The sequence below is a fragment of the Aulonocara sp. 'chitande type north' Nkhata Bay genome, linkage group LG23 (genome assembly GCF_057382095.1).
Source record: "Aulonocara sp. 'chitande type north' Nkhata Bay isolate Kocher_YH1m ecotype deep benthic linkage group LG23, A_spYH_male_GT1.1, whole genome shotgun sequence".
In the NCBI taxonomy this organism is placed as follows: domain Eukaryota; kingdom Metazoa; phylum Chordata; class Actinopteri; order Cichliformes; family Cichlidae; genus Aulonocara; species Aulonocara sp. 'chitande type north' Nkhata Bay.
The window spans coordinates 40665945-40691974 of NC_141365.1; the positions used below are offsets into that span (position 1 = coordinate 40665945).

At 41.3% G+C, this 26030-nt stretch overlaps 1 protein-coding gene across 17 annotated transcripts in view; it reads right to left on the reverse strand.

Moving 5' to 3' along the window:
* Positions 1-741: 741 nt before the first annotated feature.
* Positions 742-26030, reverse strand: part of LOC147302416 (muscleblind-like protein 2a) — a 56877-nt gene continuing 31588 nt past the window's right edge. For 7 of the 17 annotated variants that reach the window (XM_086283644.1, XM_086283647.1, XM_086283645.1 and 4 more), the window contains 7 exons: positions 19498-19662; positions 18521-18724; positions 16072-16332; positions 12997-13050; positions 12414-12564; positions 10701-10736; positions 742-4620 (listed from right to left, as the gene is read on the reverse strand). In XM_086283644.1, coding sequence (XP_086139770.1) covers positions 4496-4620; positions 10701-10736; positions 12414-12564; positions 12997-13050; positions 16072-16332; positions 18521-18724; positions 19498-19662 — 996 coding nt within the window. In that variant the 3' untranslated portion in view covers positions 742-4495. Of the gene's footprint in view, positions 4621-9610; positions 9706-10700; positions 10737-12413; positions 12565-12996; positions 13051-16071; positions 16333-18520; positions 18725-19497; positions 19663-26030 lie in introns of all 17 variants that reach the window. The other 10 variants (XM_086283654.1, XM_086283650.1, XM_086283649.1 and 7 more) reach the window with 10 other exon arrangements.

The window sequence follows — 26030 nt, forward strand, 5'->3', positions numbered from 1 at the left end:
ATTTTGGGGGCATTTTTATGATGATTCTTTTTACTTTCTTTACAGTTAATCTTTGTCACCATGTTTCTGCAATAACCTGTGTTTTTTATTTATTATAGTTTGTGTTAGCTATACCCTCTGTGATTACTTTGTTCTAGTTGTAGTGTAAATATCAAGAGCACTAGAGAAGGGAGGCTGTGTTCGTGTCATTTGTTCAACGAGGACTGCAGCTCATCGTAATGAATTTAAGAAGGCTATTATCTAATTAGTGACACATGATAAGCAGCTGCTGAGAGGCCCGTCCACTGCTGTCATCAAACGGCAGTTAACTACACATTACCATTGTGGTACTAATAACCCCTCATAGCTGCTTTCCCCCTTCAGAAAAGCACTACTCCACTGCAGTAACGGGAAATGGCAGAAAATAAATAATGGAAAAAGCGCTTACTTGTCCTGCTCTTGGGTCCTCTCATTATGTTTTATCAACTCCGGCAAAAACTTCATGCTGCAACTCTCAGATGTTTTAATGCACGCAGCTTTATAATCTCTTTTCATGAGAGCTGATGTTTATTTGCTTTTAAGGCAGTGGGCTTTAGGGACCACCAGGGGCCCTCGAGAGGGCCTCTAATAAAAACTCTGGGTAAAGCAGGATGTTCGGCACTGCAGTAGACAGAGCTACAGTACTGTTACTACTTAGAGCAAACATCTCTGTGGGTTACTGAAGAGAGAGTGTGACACAAACGAGATCCAAAGCAAAAATCATTACTTTAATTTTCTTTATTTCTTTCTTTCAATAGATTTTACACTATCTTGCTGGAACCAAAGAAACATTTGACTATAGAAACATAAAGTAGCACAAAATATATGCAAAAAAAACCAAAACATTTAAAAATGTTTACACTGAAACTAGAAATCTGACGTGGGTCTTCTTGTCAATTGGTTTTCATGTCTTGACTTTGTTGGTGAGGTACACTGCAACAATGATGACACAGGCAGCCACACTTCTTAACCTTCAGTCTCTGGTATAGTGTCCTCTGCTGGCTAAAGCTGTGAATTGCATGTTCCATTGTAAGGCAATGGGACCCAAACGATTTCACTCACAGATTTGGGAGACAGGAAGTAAAGATCGGTGACTGTTTGCTCTGCTGCAGTCTCCTCTCACTTTTGGCCTTGTGACGCATACGTTAGAACCTTAAAAAAATGATTTCCGATATAAAGATTCATAGTTCAAATGAAACTCTGAAGGGATTTGAGAAGAGAAAGAGAGAGACCCACTTAGGTCTGTTTAATAAATTTCATAAGAGCTCTTTAAAACATAAAACCTTAAGTACGATGGACTCAAGATAAGGCAAAGTGTTTGGATAAGTTGAGTCTGCTCAGTCGGCCAACTGCTCAGAAAGTGCTGTTACCATCAGTCAATCATTGCCAACACAATAAAAAAAAAAAACATTTCAAGAGAAAGTCCATACACAGGGGGCACCAAATAAGGACATTTTGTGTACAGACATTTTTTTTTATTCACTAGAAACATTCAGTACGTTATAATTTAGTAAGAAAAGAAAAGATTGTTTTCTCTCATGCAACGTGTTGAATTGAAGTCATTTACTGGTAATATCTGCCATTTACTGATGAACAGATTTACCCTTGAAGGAAGTGAAAAACAGAACAGATCAATAAACAATATGAAAGTGCAATCCTAAAGACTAGTGATACATAAGCCTCGAATAAAATGTATCTGTGTGGAACCTAGAGGTCCTTTGTCAGGGGGAAAGTTGAACATCTTATTAATTTATAGATTATTTAGTTCTTATATTTATATATATATATATTTTATATATATTTATATGTAATCTATGTAACATCGATGAATTTTATATCTCTAAGTGTTACAGTCACAGCACTATAGAGGCTGTTACTTACTAATGAAAATATTAGGTCACTGTCATAATCTCAGAGAAGAATAAGAAATGTTCATATCTTCTTTACAATCTACCTTGTACAGTGTTCTAGCAAAGAAAAAAAACAGAAACAAAAACCAACTTAACAATGTCATTTACAAAAATACCCAACTTTAGTAATTGCAACATCTGGTTGCCACTGCAACAAGTTATGTTATGAAATACTATTATACTAGAGTGAAAAGTACATCTTTTTTGAAATTTTCTTTGCTTTTTTTGGTAAAATGTCATCTATACAATAAACATTTTTTTTCCCAACAACACAAGCAACTCTATAACTATGCTCATTACTGCAACACCGTGATCGTTTCTATGGATGAGAAGGCAAGAAAGGTCCAGTAGCTTTCCATCGAGGGGAGGGCTGAGGGCGGGTCGACGTTTAAACCCCTCCCACTCAAGACGTGCGCAACTTCTCATTCGCCGGCCCCCTACGGGTTAGACCTTGAAATGACCAACCGTGCAGAACGTAGCACAGCTCAATAAATTACATTCATTTCAAAATAGAATAGTTTACAACATTGTGTTTTCTTTTTCTGACTAAAATTTTTGACCAAGAGTAACATAAGATAAATTACAACAAAATAGAAATTTTTTTTTTTAAACCACCTTCCACAAATATTACACACAGATCAGAACGTGTGTGAGGACATTCAAAGTGAATGAAACTCAAAAAAAAGCATGATTGTGGATTGTCGATGTTAATCAAGCACCATGAAATTACATCCGAATTTTGAAGAATGTCAAATAAAATTTAGTATAATGAGTTAAAACACACCGCTAGTCGTCAAAATACAAAAAAAGAAAAAGAAAAAAATGTTGGTGTAAAATGACCAAAGAACATTTTATGCTCTAAAAAAACAAAAACAAATGATTGTTCCAGGAGGTGGAGGGATTTTTTTTAGAGAGGGGGGGAGGTTCAAACATACTTTGATAGTAGACACAACACAAACTCTTAAATAACTTTGAATACATTTCTAGAACCATGAATATAAACTCTCAAAATAAGAGACACTTTACATACATTACACAGTTTACAATACATGTTTGTCTCACTCACGTTCCTCATGTAAACTATTCAGAACCATGGTAAGAAACAATGGTACACTGTGAAAGTCACCAAACATTCTACAAAGCTATTTTTGATTTGTCGTTTCTTACGTTTCTTTTTCAGTAAAGTCACTTGTGATGTTAATGAGCGCTTAGCTGGAAATCTCCTCCAGGGACGCCAAAAAGTGTGATGTCTTTTCCCCAAAGAGTCCTTGTAGCTCTCGACAGCCCAGTGTGTTGTGTCTGTGACTTTTTAGTGATACACTCTGGATGCAAGTGTTGTTGATGAGTAATTTTTTTAGGCACTTCTACAGTTTTCTAAAATGGAACAGGATTATCGGTGATAGTAGGGTTGGACAGAACAACCGACGGTCACAGATAGCCCTCCAGTTGAAGTTCAAGTCATCTGTTTGCTTGACGAGTGTCGTCGAATGCACCGTTTTTTTTTTTGTTTTGTTTTTTTTAATTGTTTAGTCTTAGCACTTAAATCCTTCACCCTCCTCCAGGTAAAAAGCTCTCCTACCAGGCTTGGTGTCACCATCATGTGCCAGATCCCACTTTAAGTCCCAGTCTGCCGGCAGACCATCAGTCTCTAACACACACGCACACATGCACACGCACGCACACGCACGCACACACACGCACAAGGCTTGGCATGTCTGGAACAAACCCTCGCGCTTTGCTGAGCCCTTGGCACACACCCCAGCCTTCAGGCTTTTTCGGTAATGGCCACGACTATCTTCCGACTTCTCCTGTCACGACTGCATGCACAATCTATCAAAGATCTGAACCCAGCAACGCAACTAAAAAAGATGGCGAGTGGGTCCTATTTGCAGTGTGGGCAATGGCAAAAGAAAAAAAAAAGTGACCTCTTCCAAGCCTCAACTTTGGCAAGATGTTTCCAGAGATGAAAAGTTGGCAGAGGGAAGGGAGGGAGGAGCTTCATCATGGCATCTTAACAGCATCGGGTGGCAGATGAGGGTCGCGCAGGAACCCTCGCAGGGACAATCACACGAAGAGCTCATGAGCCTGGCTGCCCCGAGGACATTCAACTTTTGCAGAGAGAAAAGCAACGACCGCAAGACGAAAAACCCTCGTGAAAGCATCGCGTGCGTAGGTGTGTTGTGCATGGGGTCTCTGTGACTCTTCCTTGTCTTCAACATTAAACACTATACTTTCATATAGTGCAAATCAAACATCTGTGTTTTTCTTGACTAACCAAAGGGATGAATATTGTGCAGGTTGGTTTTTAGAATAAATATGCAAGAAGAGGAGATCCACGGTATTCTGAGAGAACAGTTGTTAAAATGACCTCTATAGCGTGTCTGCTATGTATGTACTATACATAAGAATATTTTTTGATTTTTCATTGTTAATAGTTTTTTTTTCTAGCAATACATACAGTATATATCTTTTTATTTTTTCCTGTGTGTGTGTGTGTGTGTGTGTGTGTGTGTGTGTGTGTTACACCGGTACTGCAGTTCTTATGGTTAAATTGAAGTGTTACACTCTTAGCATGCAGGTTGCTGGACCTCTATGGGAGAGGTTAGGTAGTATTTACAGAGGGGATGTTTTGGGTTTCCTAGTGCAGCTTCTTGACACTCCGTTCCCTTCCTGACTCTTACTTCAGGATAATCTGCAAGACAGAGACAGAGAAAGCAACGACAAAGAAAAAAAGAGAGAGAGCGTTTCAGTTTACCTATAAGACAGAAATACAACTTTATCTGCACACACTATTGTGTTTAAAAGCTTTGGAAATTCTTTATAAATCAAAAGACTAGCACTACACCTAAAAAAAATGTGGCCATGTTTTTGGAAGAAAATCAACTTTGTTTATTTCTAAGATTACATAAAATTGATTAGAAATATTGTAAAACACAATCTTCCTCCTCTCACCCCCAACCTGTCAGACAGCTGACCTGCTCTGAGCCTGTTTCTGCCCGAGGTTTCTTCCTGTTAAAATTGAGTTTTTCTTTCCCACTGTCGCCAAGTGTTTGCTTGTAGGGGTTGTTTGATTGTTAGGGTTTTCTCCCTATTACTGTATAAATACACAGAGCCCCATATCCAGCTACAAGCAACCCTGTATTCAAGTGGAGCATGTTGCTATCTAATGCAAAATGTGCCGAGTAAAGAAGCAATAAATCTGAGCATCACCCTCTGTGGCTTTCTAGCATTCCTAACAACAAACCTAATAAGACACTTAAATCCCCATCACCTAGTCAAACATTTTAAAGAAGCTAACAAAGAAAAAGTGGTTAAAGCTAAAGCTGTTCGGAGTTTCGAGCTAGCCACAAGCCAGCAGCCTCGGTATGAGCAAAGGATCAAAGCAGATAAGTGGAAAAATATGAAGATGAGTGAAAAACAGAAAAGTGTCGACGTCCTGTTACTTAGCAGCTTTTAACACACTGAAAAATGTAGTACCTGCACTGTATTTTCTTCGATAATTCTGCTGCACCTGCTTTTGTTTTTGTATAAGTATCGTACATCAGATAAATATGTGTGTAAAACTCATTTTCAGCGTTTTCTCCCTTCCAGGAGAAAAGCACTTCATTTTCGTTAGTTTCACACAGAGAAGGCTATTTAATTGTAAAGTCTAACAACTAATTTATTATGAAAATAATATTCTGCATTGAAGCGAAGTTGATTTTTGTTTGAATGTGTTGTCATTGACGTTGTTGGAATCCTTAAAAAATAGCAATTGGTGCATCTCTAATCATTTTATTTTGGTTCTAATAAATGACAGCTGTTCGAGCTGAAGATTTCATACAGCACCTGCTGCCTGCGGGCCCTTGCTGTTACCACAACAGATAGAAAAGGTCCTCAACTGGCATCTTCATTAAATGGTACTGGTAAATGGTACCTGCTACATCCAGATTATTCAGCTGTTACTGGCATATCTTTATTGAGCTTCAGAAAAAAAGCTCATTTTTTAAAGGAGATTTTGAGACTATAGACAAAACCTGCAAAGTCTCAGCTGTGCTTGCATGACACAGTAGTATTTTAATATGATAAACGTGGATGATGTAACATTATGGATCTTTGTTATCTCTGCAAAATTCAGACCTAATAGAAATATGATTCCATTACCCATAAATGCATTTTATATTGTGACATTTATGATCAATTTAATGTCAAATATAAATCTAGATCTGGATCAAATCTGCCTTTTGTCTGATTAAACAAAGTCCTTGTTAGTCTGACAGTTTCTAAAGCCTCCTTTACAATAATGCAATAACTATAACAATATATTTTTTTTAATTTTAAAAAACAGCCAGGTGTGGAGGTGTTGAAGTAGGAACAACTCAAACTTATCTCAGGGTGTTATTTGCACTGTTTCAAATCATTAGCTGAGCTGGTTAGCGTTAAATTAGTACAGCTGCTTTACAGCTCCTCATATGTGCTCAAGAGGAGGCTGTGACGAACTGTGAAACTTTTCCTTTTAGATTCAGTCCATGTGGCATATTGTGCATAATCATTTCTCTGAAGCAGACTGGCACCAAAGCAACAGGTAGGAGGTGTTTATCACAACAACAATGTGTGAGAAAGGTCAGATGAGCACAGATAAGTATTTGCCAGTGAATAATACATATTTACAGTGAATAATACATATAACAAATTTCCCATGTGTGGGACTAATAAAGGTTATCTTATATCTGTCTTACTGATGAGCTGTGGCAACATCACCAGCTTGGTGTTTCATGCAGATAAGAACCAAGCTTCTAACTATTTGCAAATAGCATTTAACCCTCGTCTGGTAACCTCGGTTTGTATTCTCTCTTTAAGAGATTAAGCCTAAACCGCCACACAACAAAGAGAAAGCGAGACAGTGTGAGACTGTCTATAAGGGGGGGCTGACAGGTAGGAGAGATGCTGGCTGCCATCATGTGGGCGCCACTGGCAGCAAGCCAACGCAGAACAAAGCCACATGACGCTTGTTAATAGACAATGGACGGCCAGCAAAGGACAGAAGCCGCTGGTCACACCACACATCACAGGAGGTCACCACAGTGGGAGAGAGCGTGTGATGTGCACAGGTCGAGAGAGAAGGCAGTGCAGTGTGGAAATTAGGGGAAAAAATTTGGGCTGCCAGATGGGTGGGATTTAACAGATAGGACGCTACAAACTAATGCCAAGAACTGTTTGCAGGTCCTGTTTGCCTTTGATTTGGTGCAGTGATACCAGCAGCGTGTTTCAGCCCAGAACGAGTCAGAGAGACAGCAGACGAAGATGACGTGCTGCAAAATCACAGCGGACATTTAAACTGCTGTACTTCCTTTTTTACGCGTTAATATCAGCTAATTATAAGAACTGCACGGTATCACAGTGACCTAGTTTGCAAATTTCATAAGATGAAATATTAATTAAGTGATAAGAATTAAAGTAGGTTCCCTCTACAGCAAGGTGAAGCATCCAACTCTTATGCTCCAGCTGAAGAGCTCCTCGACATAACAATGTGAAATTCTACTTGAGCATAATCTTCCCATCAGTCCAGCAGCCAAAGCGATCCCCTCTAGGCTGCAAGTCTGAGTCGACTGCAGCACAGCGACAGCAGAGGGTGCTGCAACTTCACAATCTCCAGTAATATGTAGCACTTCACAACTGGAGACCCCGGCAGCATTAGGACATGCTTAATATGTGCAAGGACATGCAACGATGTGCGTCGCATGAATAGTTCAGAAGGTCATGAATCGACCAGACTCCTGAGGTCTTAACGAGTGTCAGCATCCTGGCGTCACAGGGGTGTGTAATACCCTTTAGACACAGATTTCCTCGGCTGAACACGACGCCCAATTAATTATCGAGTTCGGCTCAAACTGTCTCGGCCCAGGATTTATGTTAAAGAACCAATATAATAATCAAAGCTAAAAAGCTGACGGCAGGCCGCTAGTATCGGGACAAATGCGCCACTGTTTAGGACAGAGTGACGTCGGCAGCCCCGTACCCTCAGAAAATGCCTGGGTGTGTATTCGGAAAAGCCATATGATTTTTATGACTGCACTGAATGCAGCACAGCTGGTGATTACAAGGGCTAACTGTGTCCGAGGCCCTGCTCATACCTGGCATTAGCTGGAGGGATCTTTATATGGGCTGGAGAGGAGGTGAGAGAAAGAGTCGGGTAGGGGGTGGAGTGTAAGTGGGGGGGGGGACAGACGGAGACAGAGAGCAAAGGCTGACGTCAGTGTTTCTCCGGCTCCTTGTCCCACATGCATCTTTAAAGAGCAGCTCTGCTTCCTGCTGCTACTGCTGCTGCATGCCAATTACAGGAAGAGTCGGTGACTCACAGGAAGTGCACACGCTGCTGGCCTATGAGGGGCAATAAAGCGCACAAGTGGTGGGACCAGACCCGTGGTTAATGATGGAAAGGGGATCTTGGAGAAAGCATTTATGTTCCTTTTTTTAATTTGAAATGTGAGCAGTCATTTCTTACGGTGAGAGCTCTAATCTTGATGTTAGATATCACTTTTATAGGCATCATGAAAATGTTTAATTTCAAGGAAATGTAAGGGTTTTTTTTCACATTGAGATAGTAAGCAAAAGTACAAAAAAAGAAAAATATGGAGGAGCAGAGTCTGAAAAAGAGGTGGGGAAGGATTATATTGGTCCTTGGTATAGTAGTAGGCACTGCTATTATAATAAGTGAGATAATTTTACGCATTTATTTGCGTCTTTCGTCGTGTTGTCATGTTGAATGTTTTCCTAAATTCAATTAAGACACACATGCCGTGTGGTGGAAATATTTTTCATGTGCTCGCCCGTGTGTCCTCAGCGTACCTCTATACAGAACTACCAGTAAATGATTGCCAGCTGCATGAGGCATTGTGCTGAAATTTCCAGGTTTAAAATGGGGCACACATGCGTCACTCTGGCATTCAAAAAACTGGCCTTGCTTCCCTGGCTCTTGCTTGACACGTGGCAACAGGAGAGCCGCCGATCAGGGGCCATTTTTAGACAGCTTCTGTGATCTTCTTTTTTTTTTTTCCTGCATCTCTCACCCTGACAAGTGTAGCCTAGAACTGTTGCCTCACATGATTTATTCTCCCTTTTATCCTGCAACCAGGAAAAGGTAAAAAGGTGAAGCCGAGAGGAGTGGAAAACAGGAATAGATCCAACATAGCTGCTGTTACGAACCGGCTGTTAGGTGCTGCGGAAATCGTCTGTGTGTATTTGCTTGAACGTGTGTGTTTGCAGAGAACACAAGCAGTACAGATGAGGCCCCTACTGCAGATGGAGAGGCTTATTTGACGACAACAACAAGAAAAGTGGAAAATAAAACTAATTTTAAAAAACAAACAAAAAACAAAAAACAAACAGAACATGCAAAAAAAAACAAAAATCAGGAAGTAGTGCAACACAACACAACTACTACTTGCAAATGTGGGAGCTCTGAAGAAGTGCTTATCGGGTTTGCCTAATGCGGGCTGTGATTTATAAGAGGTACACTGCTTTTTGCTTTAAATTGTCTAGAAAACACCCACTCACAGGCTTTCATGCCAGTGTGAGCGTGCTCTGTGCAGGTGCACCGATGGACAGATGGGGATGGGCTAGGTGTGGGTTAAGGTTATCGCAGCCCAGTACTTATTCAGAGCTCCGGGGACTGATGAAAGAAAGCTTTAAAAGGAGCAAACCTGATTGGCTGGTGCTGTTGCTGCGTAGGGGACACTTGTGGCAGGAGTTGTTGCTGCAGAGACAGTAGCAGGCGTAGCACTGTACATCATTGGGACTTTGTTTTGAGGGTGGGAAAGGGAAGAGGGGAGGAAGAGGAGGAATGGGGGTAAGAGGGAAGGAGGTGGTAGCAATGGACAGGTAGGTGGAGCATTATGGTAGTTGTGGTAACAGTTGTGGTGCGTGCGTGCGTGCATGGGTGCGTGCGTGCATGTTGACGGGGTTGTTGTTTATTTTTTGTTGTTGGTGTTGATGGTGGCGGATGTTACAGAGAGCCAGCAAGCCATCGTTAGGGTTACACCGGCAGATGGCATGCAACCATTCACAATGCAAAGCAAAGGAGGTCAGGAAGAAAGAAAGAAAGGAAAAGAGAGCATGGGAGAAAAAAAAACAAGAGGAGAGAAGCTGATTACAATCACAAGTAAGGAAATTTATGTGGAAAATCAGTTTGCTGTTTTTCCCAGAGAAATTAAAGGGCACAAGACACCAATTATGATGAATCGATGGCATGGGGATGGGAACTTTTCAATTCGTGTGGGCTGACGAGTCAAACAGCAGAGATGTGGCTGTTAGGGCTTATTTCTAGTCATTAGTTTACCTTGTTGCTAATGTTGGACCTGCTGATGTTATCAGCTGAATTTCTGGTAATTCCCATCCCCTGTTGTGCGGCGACAAATGCTCCGGTTTGTGTGTAATTTCTCTGGGAAACTGATTTAAATTTCCTGATCAACACAGCACAGCAAACAGACAAAACTATCCTACAGCTTAAGAACAGATCAGTCTGCGGCGTCCACGCTAACACTTTAAACATTAGCAAGAGAGTGAGTCAGCGGCGAGACGAGCGCTGAAAAGTCACATCTCTTCCAGGTGAAACAAAACGGGCAGCTTGATAATAACTCACAAGTGTTCGAATCATGTCCTTTTGTCTCACCTGCAAGGGGGGCTGCAGATAGTGCCCACTCATACCCCCACCCCCACCCCTCCATCCCCCAAAACTCCCACCTAAATCAGACAGTGTGTGTGTGAGAGAGCAAATAGAAGGTCAGAACCTACCAAGACTGCTAGCGGGAGTCATGCACAAGACTGACCCTGTTGTGTTCATGCAGAGAAAGATAAAGAGAGAAAGGGGGGAAACAGAGAGGGAGAGAGAGAGAGAGGGAGAGAGAGAGAGAAGAGGAAATAAATGGGTTAATCGAGAGGAAGGAGAACAACAAGGTTAGACAAGACACACAGAAAAAAAAACCCAAAAGGCTTGAGGACTTCACTCAGCTCAGTTGCTATTGTTACTGGAGCAATGTCGGCTGATTATGAAAGCAAGCAGAGATGTATTAAGTTGTTGAGTTATTTATTAGTTAGAATACTGTTTATATGCAGCTGCAGCAAAGTTTAACATAAAGCAAACTTAGGTACGGAAAAATCTGGACAAGTTTAGCAAAGTGCAATGCAGCGCTAATGTAAGTCTGTCTGTCCAGTTTTCCATTTTTCAGGGAGTTTTTCCCGAGGTCAGAGGATATTCATTTTTGGTGACATATTGTATTAATGCGTCATTTCAGGTTGCACAATATTTAAAAAAGACTTGAGCCTGCTCGTATTGTATGTTAGGCTTCTTACAACAACATGCTGTTCTGCATGTTTCTTGTTTTGGAATTTCTGAATAGCTGCACATGATTAAATGATCATATCAAAAAAATAAACAGACAAAGAAATCGCACTTTTTGGTAAAAAAAAAAAAAGAGGCAAGAATAAAACTGAAGAGGTGTGCCAGACAGCAGCATCATGCAGTATCAGTACAATGATGTGCACAGGCTTCTATCCAGATCAGATGGAGATACGTGGGGTTTTTACTGTACTCAGGTAAGCCTCCATCACATACATATTACAGGCAAACAACTCCTGAGACTTTTCTTTTTATCTTAACTTTGAAGAAACCCCACCTATCTGAAATGTAAAAGGTTATTAAAAAAATGCAACTGTGAGCCAGGCTACGCCCCACACACAGATACACACAGAGGAAGGGATGATGAAGCACCATTAGGAATCCCGTACCAAGGGAAACAAAAAGAGCAGGCAGGTAGTGAGAAGAGCGAGGGATAGGAGTTTTATCCTCATGAGTCATGAGTGTGGCTACAGGCTACCATATTAGCTGCAGTTAACTCATTTAGCAAGTGACTCAAGGGCCCTTCAGGTACTGCTATTTTCTGTGCGAAAAGCAGACAGAGTGTTCATTTGCGGGTAAAAATCACTGAATAAATTTGGTAAAACTGGAATAAAATTATCGCCAAAATAACAATAATCACCATATTTTGTATATTTTAGTATTGCACTTGTGCTGAAACAGTTGGGCTTGTTTTGCTCCTTTGTATGCTTGGGGATTAGACTGGCAGGTGTATCATATTGAGGTGGTAATATATGATAGCTTTCATTGCTCTGATCAAAGCGTGCACTGCCCTTCCACCTGGCAGCAATTATGTGTTTATATTTGCAGGCACTAGATCAAAGTTTTAGGGATGGCGCAGTGAATATTGAAAACACACCCTCACAGCGAAGGCCTTTATTAGCATCACTCAAATAAATCCATGCCAAAAGATGAAAATTAGGCTAAACAGATGTAAACGGTCATTTGAGAATCCCCTCTTTTATGCGTGTGAAGCTCCAAAACAACAACACGTTTGGAGGATAGCTGTGCGTCTGTGTGTGCGTGCGTGCTCCGCATACCTATGAGTGCTTTGCTTCTATCTGCATCTGCGTGCTGCGTGTGTGTCTTACCTGTGGGAAAGAAAGCGGGCTGCTGGAGCTGTGCGTTGGCCAGCGCCTGCTGGTAGTGCAAAACACTGGGGTTGAACAGGGAGCTCGCTCCGTTGCTCTTCTCAAGTGCTGGTCTCTTTGGTAGGGGCTGGAGGACGCCGTGGGGGAACGCCTAGCCACCGACAACACACACACACACACAACAGGAGCACAGCAGATTTGAACTGTATACTCACACAAGTCGACACTAACATTTCCTAAATCTGGTATTTGTCTATGCACAGCACAAGAAGGCAAAAATGGAAACTTGCTGTAACTATCACAAGGACAATGAGAAACTACACCGTAGCAGGGCAATCGTCAACAACACATTAAAGAAAGTGCGATAGCTGGAGTTATTTTAACATTACATTGTAGTTGTTCAGTTAACAAATGTACAGTACAATCTAGACTTGCCACTGGTGATCATAAATGATACGTATTTATATCATTAAAACTTTTACAGGGTTTCACAAAAAACAAAAGAGCCAAATTAAATTTTGTGAGTGGCTACAGTACAATTAAAGAAGCTACATGCAAAGCAAAAGGTGAAAGGTCAAAGTACCAGGTCTACAGTTGCCTCGAGGGGTCGCTTCATTGCTTTGGCAGTCGACTGAGTCTTTAATTAGCAGGCAGCGAGCACATGATGGCAGTGGGCCAATGGGATTCAAGCGTATTAACATACAGGTAACAGCAAGCAGAGGTGCGTCATGGGGGACAGCATTGCATTGTGGATAGGTGAGAAGGAAAAAAACAAAAACAAAAATAATCTGAATGCAAGTATACCACATACAAAACAATAGGCATGCACATAAACAAAAATTTGTTTTGTTTCGTTTACTTTAAAGAAACATTGCTACTTTTTGAATTAGTACAAAAGCCAAAAAAAAGCATCTACAATTAAACTTTGGTTAAAAAAATAAGCAAGATTCTACAATGTACTCCAAAGCTACCGGGAAAGCATTTAGTAACTAACTACTTCTGAACAGCAAGAACAGAAAAGTAGTACGCTAAACACGACTGGCTCAGACTAGGAATATTGATCTGACACTTGATGTGAGATCTGCGCTGAAGTTCTCAGCAGTGTTCAAAGTAAGACACTACAGACCTACGCACACAACCATTAAGGCGCTCCTGGAGAAAGCTAACCTATTTGATGACGTGAGGTGGTTCGAGGCTGACAAACGTTAAAATGTACACAACAGACTCGGATGTGAGTGAGGTAAAAAAAGACACAGCCCTCACAACCAGCAGCAAGAACTGGATACCTTTGTGAAGGCAAATTTAAAAAAACAAAACAAAACAAAAAACTACAAATTAGTACAGATACTAGCAATGGCTAACAAAAATAGTTTAACAACCACATCCTTCTCTGTAGCGTCAATTCAACTACAGACACATCCTCAAACTAAATCTGCGTTGTGAGGGTGTGTGGCGTTGTTAGGTGTGATCAATGAACTCGGGAAGGTGAGGCAACGTTACAGTTTAATAACATAATGTGGAGCTCTGTTTATTAAAATTCCTCTAATCTAACAAAGTAAAAATAAGTCATTTTATATCAATTGTTTTTGTGCTAACTTCTTAAAAAACATCCTGATATTTGATGTCACTGCTGAGAGGGGGAAAAAAAGAAAAAAGATGACACGGGTGTGATGAACACAGCACTTAAGGGTCCATGCACAAGCCTATGCTTCATGTATGTGGGTTTTTTAATAGTATGTATGTATGTCCAATTAAACAGCAACAATGCATTGCTGATGCACCACAGAGTTAAACATTGCGGTTAGTTAAAATGAAAGATGCTCTATTAAAGTGACATGAAAAGCAAAGATGACTGCATTCGCCTTTGTAATGAGGAAGAAGATCACAGCATGGCAAGCAACACGTAATGTGGCACAGTAAAACAACATAATCTCAGTGAGAGGACCTTTTTACTGTAACTGCATCAGTTAATGTGTAACCTTATCTACTGTGCGCTTTATCCTATTTGCTTTAGATTTTAAAAAGTGAATTATGGATAATGGTATTACCTATTCACAGCAGTGCAGCAAAACAGGTTTTATGGGTCTCTGCTTCAATAAAAGGACTAAAAGAAAATTGGATTAAAGGTGCTGACTAAACAACTCGTTGTCCTAAGGTTAGCCCTCCTCACCTCTAGTGCAGAATCTGACTGCACAATTTGGGAATTGGGTCATAAAGTTGATAAACTGGGGAGGAAGACGGGAGGAGTATGAGCAAAGGATTGTGAAGAGGATGCACCGGCAATATAAACTCGTGGTACCTTTAAGAAAACAGCGCAGTCAGGTCAACATCAGGTTACAGCGCCTTCGGGTCTCAAGGCCTTTTTTCTTATTTATGGATGCTTCAATTTGCTGTTGCTTGAATGCAGCTGCTAATATGTGCACACGCTAGCCTGCCTTATCATCCACGCTGTGGATCAGTCATGAAGGAAGAAGAAGGAGAGCAAGCAGCAATGGAGCCAGCCAATGAGAGGTGTGTGCGACGCACAAAGCATGCCCATGCCATGGAGGAAAAAAAGTCAGTGAGCACACTGGCGCAGTGCAAGGTGTGCGAGTGCAGTTAGCCACAGGATCATTCAAAAGAAGCCGCTCAGAGGCCGGGGAAAGGCGGGGCACAGCCAAGACATAATGCCAAACTCTTCTCACTGTCTCTCTGGCTGACTTGAATTCTGTCTGCTCCTCACATTGTTGGGGAAGTTTTATTTATTTATTTATTTATATTTGGTCAAAATAAAGGCAGAGGTAGGATGCTGCATCCTCATCCGTCCCAAATTCAATTTGTATTGATCTGCAGAGAACCGCACTTATCATTGAGAGCAGTGGGGTTGGATGAGGGGGTGAGCCAGGATATTGTCTTTGTACGAAACAAGGGCATTGGAAAATAAAAGAGGACTGCAGAGAGATAATAACAGATTGTTCTTGCGGAGTTACACTGATTTGTTTAGGTCTCGCTAAAGCCTTTTTATTCTATACAAAGGCCACTCTTTGGGATGACTATTGTTGGTGAATTGTGCACTGGAGTCCACTAGAAAAAACCCGGCAGAGGTGGGTAGGTTTTGTGCAGTAATAAAGCAGTGCTCCACATTTTATGTTACTGTAGGTGACACGGTCAGCAACATGTGCTTAGGTTTCGTGTACGTCAAGATGATTTGGATTAATGTTTTGCCTTCAGAGGGCCTATGTGTTATGTAGTCTAACTAGTACAAACTTTACTCAGAAGGGTCTCTTGATCTGAAACATTATGTGATTTGTATAAAGGCAGGTAGCACCAGGCACAGCAGTTTTATTACCACCTCCCCTCTGCTATAATAAATTTGATTTCACTGCGATATACTGTATATATTATGTTGTGCTTCTTATGTCTATCCATAAAACTTCCAATCATCATTTATTTGATGCACAAATAATAGAAAAAAGTATAAAAGTTTTCCACAGCCTCAACTCTTAGAAAGTTCCAGGTATGCTGTATATAAGAGCTATAAAACAGCCCATCTAAATGTTACAAGCTCTTCCACTATAAACACTAAACAAGCAGAAACCTTGTGAAACTAGTATGTTTGTGTCTTTCCTGCTCTACTGCTGTGAAGCCACGAGACACAGAAGGTGGGCTGTACTCTCACCATGGCTGCAGCTGTGGCAGCAGCTTGCGCAGCCACAGCTGTCTGGTTGGCCTGGTGTTGGGCGGCCTTAATCTTGGCCTGCAGGTGGGCGGGGGGGTGGAAGTACTTGCACTTCTCGCGAGAGCAGCGACTCTTGATGTAGTCCATGCACACGGTGACCGTGTTGTCGCTGGTGTCGATCATGGGGCTGTCGCTCGGGTGGGCGAAACGGCAGTCTGTCTCGCCGCGAGCGCAGTTGCCCCGCTGGAACTCGCGGCAAACCTGGAAGCGGGACAGTCACACGCACACAAGGACACACACGCACACAGACAGACACGCATGGACACGTTCACAAAGAGGAAACAAACACACGTAGAAGACAAAACAGTGAATGCTTTAGCTTTCGGTACATGTCAGGAAACAAAACAAGGCTGCTCTCATTGCTTTAGCTAGCAGCGGCTCCTTATATTTCTTGTCATCTTAAAGCAAGATGACTCAAGCAGACATCAAAATCTTGATAAGATTATTAGATTTATCTTTAAGGATTTGAAATTTTGTCATCTGACTGTTTTAACTATGACAAGCCTGAAACATCAGGGATTTTCCAGTCGAGAAAAGCTTCTGACACACCCAAAAGATGTCAAAGCCATTAATGCTGGGCATCATTTACTCAAATATTACCTACATTTCTGTTGATCAGATGATCAAAAACAACAGAATGCATGCATTTCTGTTCAATAAGAGATTGCTCTTTTGCTCTTTTTACATTGCTCTCACTGATAATGCTTACAAGCATAATCATCCTCCAAGTTTAATACTGCATAATAGAGCAAAAAGACTTTTTTTCACACAACGCCTATATGATAACAACAATAACAATTACCAACACATAATGAATTATGGCTGCAGTGGTTCATGTGAGTGTAAGGAGTGTGAGAAGCAGCACAGCGGGTTAATAAATAATATATTACATATATGGGAGAATATTAAAAGCACACTGTGAGATACTGTATAAACATTTGCCATATAGATTTATTCATAGTGATGCGCTTCTCTCCAAAAAGAAGATAACTGCAATAACAATCTTCTCTCAGCGTCCCCCAAAATAAAACGTATATGTGATACACATAATATTAAAAAAGGGAAAAATGAAAAAACATAATTTTGTGTTATTTGTTGTTGTTTTTTTTAAATAAGGCTATTAATTAGTTTTGGACACAGTGTGAAAAGGGCTCAACAAAACGTAACAAAACCTAAGTGTGTGTGTTCAACTGTTCAGAGGCTTGGGCGTAATCACAGGAGGGATCTGCTTTTGACTTCCACTCTAGGACTGAGACACACACACATATACAGGCACACACAGACATATACACACACACGTGTGCACGATGGCTTTGTGGGGGAGTATGTAAGTGTCTCAGAGGGATACTGTTTCATTAGAGGCTGCTTCATTCAGTTGCTAAGTGATAGCACTCTGCAGAAAAACACATACAGGCACACACCTACACATCACCTCTAGGTCTTAGGGAGATTATTGTTTATCTTTATAAATATAGCGGGGTAAAAAAACAAAACAAAAAAAAAAAACTCCACTGCCTCACAATCACAGAGCTATTCTCATTCAGCGTCGTTTGCCAGGGGGGCAGATGGAGATGGCTGAAGTTGCTGAAAGCGTCCCAGCCGAACTGCGTCTGTCTAGCAAGTAGCAGTTTATCTTGAAAAAATTCCAATTACAAAATCTTCAATAACACCATCTTATTTATTACTTCTACAAGGCATAACAAAATCATACCCCTTAAGTTGTGTTCAAGGACACAGCTGATATAAAGATCTATGAGGAGAGGAGCCTAATACTGATGTTTCCATGAAAAATGATCCCCCCCTGAAAGACAAAGCCTGGATACGTGCTGGTTATAAAACAGCTACCGCAGTTACAAATCTCACAGCCTCTTTTTTTTTATTTTTATAAAAGAAACATGATTTGAGATTTAATTGTTTTGCTCCCACTTAACTTTTTCAGAGCCTGAATTGTTTATTTGGACTCATTCCAAGGCAACTTCAAAGTGTATTTATTCACGTCATTTATAACTTGCTTATAAAACAGAATGCTAAAAACTTGCTTACCCTTTCAGGTCATTATCTAAGGTAAATTATACTACAAGTAGCGCATTTAAAAAAGCTAATTCAAAGTGGAGAGTTTGTATATGGCTGTATTTTCATCGCTGCAAACTCTTGTGGAAATTAAAGGAAGTAGTTTGCATTTTTTACCAGTATAAAGAAAATCTTTGGAGAGAGCAGACATGTTTTTGGAAGTACTGCATCACAGAGGGTCCTGTAAAAGCTCCTGAACTATAAAGGATACTCATTTATAATCACAGTAAGATGCTACACTAATTACACTTCACAGCCTCAAAGAGTACATTCACTATGATTAAGTGCCATGCAGGAGAATTCTGATTGGGTGGGTCACCTCCAGCTTGTCAGTACGCAGAAGTTTCTGGTTGGAGGAAGAGCCAGCGGTCACGGAGACGGGCGGGCTGCCGGGGACGATAACCGGAGTGCTGGGCAGGATGTCTGTTGGCACCAGACCCATGCTGTGGGACATGGGAGTCAGGTAGGGTGTGTAGCTTAAACCTGCGCTGGACCCCAGCCCCTGGCTGACTGGAAACGTCTGCTGCAGATGGAGAGAAACGACATGTTTATGACTGCTCTTTCAGTAGCTATTTTTCACATCCTTAATTAAAATGGTAAGGATAGATAAAAAAAATGCTGAACTGAAAGATGATGGATGTAGGCAGGGACAGTGGGAAGTGGAGGGTGAAAGGCAGTAAGAGGGTATGGAGATGAGAAAGAAAGAGAGAAGTAAGGGGGAAAGAGACACCAAAGGCAAATGAACAGAGGGTGCAGCTGGGGAGAGAATGTGGCAGGTAGAGAGAGAGAGAGTGGGAAAGGGATCGGCTTGAGAAAAAAAAAGAGAGAGAGGAGTGTGAGAGTAGAAACAAGAGGAGGTTCAGTTTTTTTTTGTTTTTTTTTAACCGTTATGTATCCCAGGAAGATTTTGCTGAGCATGCACGTTCTTTTTTTGTTACACCTAGCACTAAACTGATGCAGTTAAACAAAGTCACACCTGGCAGCTACCCAGTGCAACCACAGTATAGGGCTGGCTGCTGAGCAACTCCCTGAGGACAGCTGGGGACTTTTTGTACGTTGCACAAGGGCATTACAAAAGCGAAGAAAAAATTTCTGATCTTCCAAGCCTGAGACGTAATCTAAAAACAGTCAAATCTGAGAGTTTAGATAACAATAAAGTACCTTACCAAAGACTGGATAAAGTCAGTGAATCGCATTGCTTGACGCCAAACTTTTTAATGCTAATCACGACAATGGAATTCACTGCTATTTTCTCAGAGAGACAATCAATTCCCACAGTAGCGAGTTCACACTAACCACAGGTTGCATGGTGGTGCCGGGGATCATAAACTGCATTTGTTGAGCCAACATGGCGGCAGCTGTCTTCTGCTGGATCAGGTTATTTCGCCCGTTGATCTCCAGCTGGGTCTTCAGGTGAGCAGGTGGGTGGAGGTATTTGCAGTTCTCTCGTGTGCAGCGACCCTGAGCACAAGTAAACAAATGTGATGGGGGAGAGGAAGGCGAGAGGGCGAGGGAGACAAAACAAGTCGTTAATGGTCCGAAAACTTCAACTCTCTCATCAACAGCATGAACAGAAAAGCAGCCAGTTTTTTGTTGATAAAGCTGAGTGTGACTAGGCTGTGGGCCTGCCTGAGGATGTGGCAGATACGTGGGCACTGACTCCAAAACATCAGGTGCTTGAAGGCAGCATACATATTCATACAGAGTGTGAAACAGAAATTCATGGGGATGGTTTGTGCTTTTGAGCAGAAACAACGCTATGGAAGATGATTACCATTTGATCTACTAGGTTTTTAACTGGAAGGTTAAAAGGTCATGCTTGCAACATGGACACACTGTCTACCTAGTATTCGTTGCAGATTGGGGGGGGGGGGGGGGCTTGCAGAGGCCATGGTGGATAAAGGCAATTACACTGTCAACCCAGAGGCTAACAGCAAACACATTAATCCAATATGGATCCAGGCTGCTGTGCTTACTGCAACGAGAGTGGGTGGAAGAGAGAGGGGAGAGGAGAGGTCAGGGGGGAGCGACAAAGTGAATGGTAGCATGAAAAAGGACTCTGGAGCTATGTGGAAGATGGTACATAAAGGCGAGGAGAGAAGAAGAAAAGATGTGGGCAGAACAGACTGTTCGGAATTAGCAGAGAGGACAAAGGTCAAGGAGAAAACAGGAGAGATGACACATCTGGCATGACACGGCAAGTCTTGGTGAATGTGATCGAGAGAAGAGGTAACTGAGCTACGCTTAGCGCAGTCTCGCACAAACGGCTCTGCTGCTTTGTCCGAATGCCCCTTTAACTCCATGACACAGATGAGCGTCACCACAGTGGCCTGATTAGCATTATCATACTCATCACTCCTCTATATGAAAGTATGACAGGTCTGCCTAGCTTCCACGCAATGATCGGTTATGACTGAGTTTAATTACACAAGCGCTGCTCTCAAACACTACATCCATACCCAGACAGACAAAATGACAACAAACCACCAGGCAAAGCTACACACAGGATGTGTCTCATGTACTGTGGCGGTCTGGCGTGTGCAATGATGTGTATTATATTTGACAGGGTAGGGGGACTCCAGCTGAGTAGTGCAGTGAATTGTGAAAATGCCAATGACAGACAAAAAAAGGAAACAGCCAGCTTCAAGTTGAGTGGGGAATGTATAAATATTATATCAGTCTCCTGATATTATTATCATTCTAATGATAGTTGTGATTATTAGTACATGATCTATATATATTATATATGCGTGACTGAAACCCATGTGCAAATTGTCGCTGCTAAGCAACTTAGGAGGCCTATTATCTGTCTTATGTATACTGTTACAGTAGTAGAGTTGATGTCTGTGTATGTACAAGCAATTGATATAAAGTAGTAACTCAGTTTCAGACTTAAGTTTAATAAAGTTTTTCTACTCTTGGATCTGTTTGATATCAAACTGAGTGGAGAACCTTTATAATGGTCATCTCAGGGAGACTATAACTGTGAGCATCGAAGGGGTTCACCCACCTACTGCTTCAAATTTTACAAGGAGGATGCCAGTCAGAAGAAAAGTGAGGGGGAAAGGAGCTAAAATACTTTGTTTCAGACCTGTTTTTTGTGTTGGAATATCTGAGGTTTAAATCACCAAATGTATCTGTATCGGTTTTAAAAATCCTATATGCATGGCAAAATATACATGAATGATTATTAACTATGATTCATGCAAAGCTGCTAAATAAATAGTCTCTTCAAGTCTCATCAAAGCAAAAACCAATATAACTATCCTGCTATTCTGTTCTTCGTGGCAGATATTAAAAGGCACTCCCAAACACACTGTTAGTGTTGTTCCAATTACAACTGATTGGAAGCGCAAGAGAGCAAAGCCACAAAGGATATGAAGTCTGTAAACACTATAGGCTCCTTTGCAATCACTTTTTCACATGAGTAATAAGATACATACAAACAAAGTTGATCCCAGGTTCAAGACTTTCAGAGACCTGGGTGCAGAACTATGAGTCAAAAGAGACTGACCTCTAAAACCTGGTGTCAGAGCTGCAGTGAGCCGGCTCTGGTGTCAGAGCTGGCTCACTGCAGCCACTACCTCCCTCCTCCTTCATGGCTCACACGCACAAAATCACACCTGCCCACACATACGCATACTAAATCTCTCAATCGCAACAAGCATCACCCACACACACACATACACACACCGGCTTAGGGATGCAGGCTAATGGATATACACACTGTTGTACTCAGCTCCATTCAGGCCTGTCCAGATCAGGGGAATAATGTTAGTGCTGGACCAAAAACCTCAGACGTGTCCAAACTAATTGAAGCCTTATGCACCGCCACCACAGTCAAAAGTGACAAAAGGTGTGTGTCGGTGCTCTATGTGTGTTTTGTGTCTCTGTGTCCACAAGAGAGGATGCGTAGGCAGGTGTAACTGTGCATGTGTGTGTCTGTGCGTGCAGGAGAAAATGTGTGGGCGGGTATAACTCTGTGTGTGTGAGAAAGGGAGCTGGTGCTGAAGCTGAGCTCTGGACAGCATCCCAAACCGAGTCTGCGGGGAAGCGCAGCATCAATATCGCGCCCCGCAGAGATCACAGACACAGACGGACACAAATAAAGAGACACGCAAAAAAACACACACACCACAGACCCTCACCGCACACTATGTCGCTCAGTTCACTCCAGACTGCACTCTGGAGCCATTACCTCACTTTCTGCTCCATATTCGGTTCATCTACAGCCAGTGAATGACATATGCTTTCTGCAAATGCTCGTCATTAGTCTTCACTTAAAGCGATGAGGTAAATGGTGGCGAAGCTCCTTGTTTTGTGATTCTTACTAAATGCAGGCCTTGTGTCATGTCTGAGTGTGGGCAGGCAGGAAGAGAGGACCCAAAATGCAGGACTCACTGAGGCGGAAGTAATTCAAAACACACAGCTTTATTGCTGGTAAGAAGCAGAACAGAAAAACACTAACTAAACTGGAAGAACGGAATGAGTAGGCAGGAAGGCTGGCTGGCAAACGGAGCACACAGAGGAAGCGAGGGTAAACAGACGTTAACGATGCGACACCGAGTAGGGGAAGACACAGACACTAAATACAAGAGGTGAACGGAGCAAAGAGGAAACAGCTGGGAGACACGGCTGACGTTGATTACACTGACGAGACAGGGAGAGCACAAAGCTGAACGCACTGACAAAGGGCACAGACCTACAAAATAAAACAGGAAGCACACGCCAGACAGAGACAGACTCGTAAACAGGCATAATGACGTCATGGACAAACAGAGGGACATACGGGCAGAGAAGACTAAGCACAGGCAACCTAAACCAAACATAAGGGCAAGATAACAAAACCTAAACCAGAAATAATCATCATCAACATCATCATCAGATAACTAAAGAATCAGAATATAATTGTAATCAAAACAGTATCACCAGAGAATAACTAATCCATAATGCAAAATAAACCAAAACATAAGAAACTCAAAATACTGGGTCGACCCGACCCAGGACCGTGACACCTTGGAATTGTAGAACTTTCTCCTTTTATCTCGTCAAACTTTATTTAAGAGCATTTTCTTACTGATCTATTCACGATCTTTCACAGCATTGTGCTTGGTCTTTGCATAAATTTGTTTTAATTTATCCCAGTTTTCATCTAGTCTGTAGGTGGAAGAAGAAGCAATAAAAATAAGTAGTTTCAGGGCTGCCATGGCAATAGAAGACCCAGTACTATTAAACACAGTGAAAGGATTCAGTGCTCGAATTTATTATATAAACATCCCTTATTTGCAGGAGATTGCGGGATATAGTTCGTGTACGTAAGCTATATCGATCTCCGCCTATATTTACAGTGGTGTTTAAAGCAGAATAATCAATGTTCAGTAATTTCCCCAGCAAGAAATTTTTATTTGTTAGCAGGATTACTCAAAGATTTATTGACAGATCTGCATGATATTTGTTTTTATCAGCGGTGGAGATCTTAAAAGCACCTTGTATAATTGATCCAGATCTGGATCTATTCATTTTTGGAATTATTACCAAAAAATAATTGATAAAAGACATTTGGTGCCACAGTTTTTAAAACAAATTATCCTGATATTCGCAGGAAAATATCACAAACTAATCTGCAGATATTTTTCTGGACCCAGAGTTGCAGTTTATGCATATCAGACCTTTTTTTCTTCTTTTTGTTGTTAGTTACCGTGTCAAATCTCAAAAGACATTAAAAGTTTATAGTGACACAAAAGTCATACAACTTATGTAGATCCGTGGGACTGAAGTAGTTAAAAACTCAAAGGTTAGCAGATGTTAAAACATGTTTCGGCATAAGTGTGTAAGGTAAGGGTGTGTTGGGGACTAAGGCCCCTAGGCAGTTAGCTACCTTTGATAGAAGTCAAAGTTTACTTAATAAATCCCGGTTGCTAATGTGAAATGGGATCCATGAAGACCAGTTTGAGTAATGGGGTCTCAAGACACCACATCAGACACTCATAATACTGTGCAGTGAGGATCCTTGGACTGTGAAGTTCAAGGCTGCAAGATACTAAAATACCAATTTGGCCGATATAGATAACAATATTTTTACAGTCTTTTAATTTTGTTTTTGTTCTTATTTATTCACCTTTTTGTTTTACGGTAATAAATTAATCTTAAAATAATTTACTGACCTGTTTAAAAGTCTTCAAGCTCTACAGCACACAATTTGTCTACCACAGCTTTAATAAAACTGATTTGACAGCCAACAGGACCGATACTGGGTGATACCTACATGAAGCCAATATATTGATGCATCCCAACTGCACATTGGCTTTTATTGCTATGAAACTTGTCTTGATTATTGTGTATGAGTACGCATGAAAGGCTGCAATCTTTTAGATTGATTACCAAAGCTGGTGTGAACACAGCCTTACCTTTAACGTGTCAAAGTGTCAGAGTTTGTTTTTCTGTTATTGAGTGTCTTTTAAGAGCTTAACCTTCTCTTTGGATAATCATAAGCGGAATATGAATGGGCTATAAATATGTTTAACTGAGCCTCAAAACGGCTTGTAAAACATTAGGTTTCAGACACAAGAAGAAATGAGGTCATTTAAAAGAATTTCAGCTGTGTTCAGACTAGATGTTTAAGGTCAGTGAATCTAAGACTATTACAGGCTAAATCTAGACATGGAGACATAATAGTTAATGCTGAAAAGTTCAAAGCAAAGAGAAGGTTAATAAAAACGTACACCCCAAGACATAGAATATTCATTATACTCATCCAGGTGGTAATTTTGGTAATTGGACACAGCAGCAAAGAGGGATGAAGATCTAACATATGCTTAATCGCAGACATGATAATAATAATTCTTGCTTAAATAAAATATGGCAAGGCAAATTGCAGTTACGATCTAGTGATGGCTACACATATCAATTTGGGAGTGCGATAATGATGGTCATGAATGAAGGGTCCAGGCTGCAGTTTGAAATGCCACACTTGATGATTCAAAGCACATAAGATGAGGTAAGCTTTGTGGAAAGGCACCGCTGCATCGCACATAAAAACGAAGCGTGTTTATGGCTTATGGTTTAAGCAGTGAGCTGGTTCACCAACGCATCGATGACGGTGCTAAAAAGCTGTGGCTGATGACAGTGCTGTGCCATCATCTGGTTTTAAGCCTTCATCCTTTGAGAGGGTGGCAGGCACATGCAAATACACAAACTCCCACACAGAAAGACACACACGCACACACACGCACAGGCCAAGTGCACTATGCCTTCTGTCTAAGCTACCCACTCAGAGCAGAGCAGAAATCCATTCATCGTGGGCATTGCCTCTGAGCAGCTGTCTATGAAAAGGATCTTTGAAAGCACCACGGCACCTCTGTGATTCGTACGCCGGCCGCTGGTGTGTAGCCATAGCTACACTGCAAAATTACACCTTTCTCGAGGATCGCTCACATGGCAATTTCTTATTGCAGGCTGCAGGGTTGCCCTTGTATGGATGAATGCTGTGATCCATGCTTTGGGATACACTAATAACTGCTTTGATTCAGATTGGATAATTATTTGCATCGCAGTGAGAAACAAATGACAATGAAGGTGAGATCAAAGATAAATTAGTGGTTGCTTTCACCTGACATAAAGCCTCAGTTCGAGAGCTGATAAAACATATTACTTGCAGTGATGTCCTTCAAATCCCCACAGCCATTGCCAACAAAACAAAACAGCACTTACTGTTTGCCAAGTTTTCATATACGATTATTGCCCATACAAATGGGCTCCACGTTAGGGCTGTTCCGAGGGGGAAGGGGATAAAGAGACCTAATTTCATAAACAGATTAGGATTACACTCA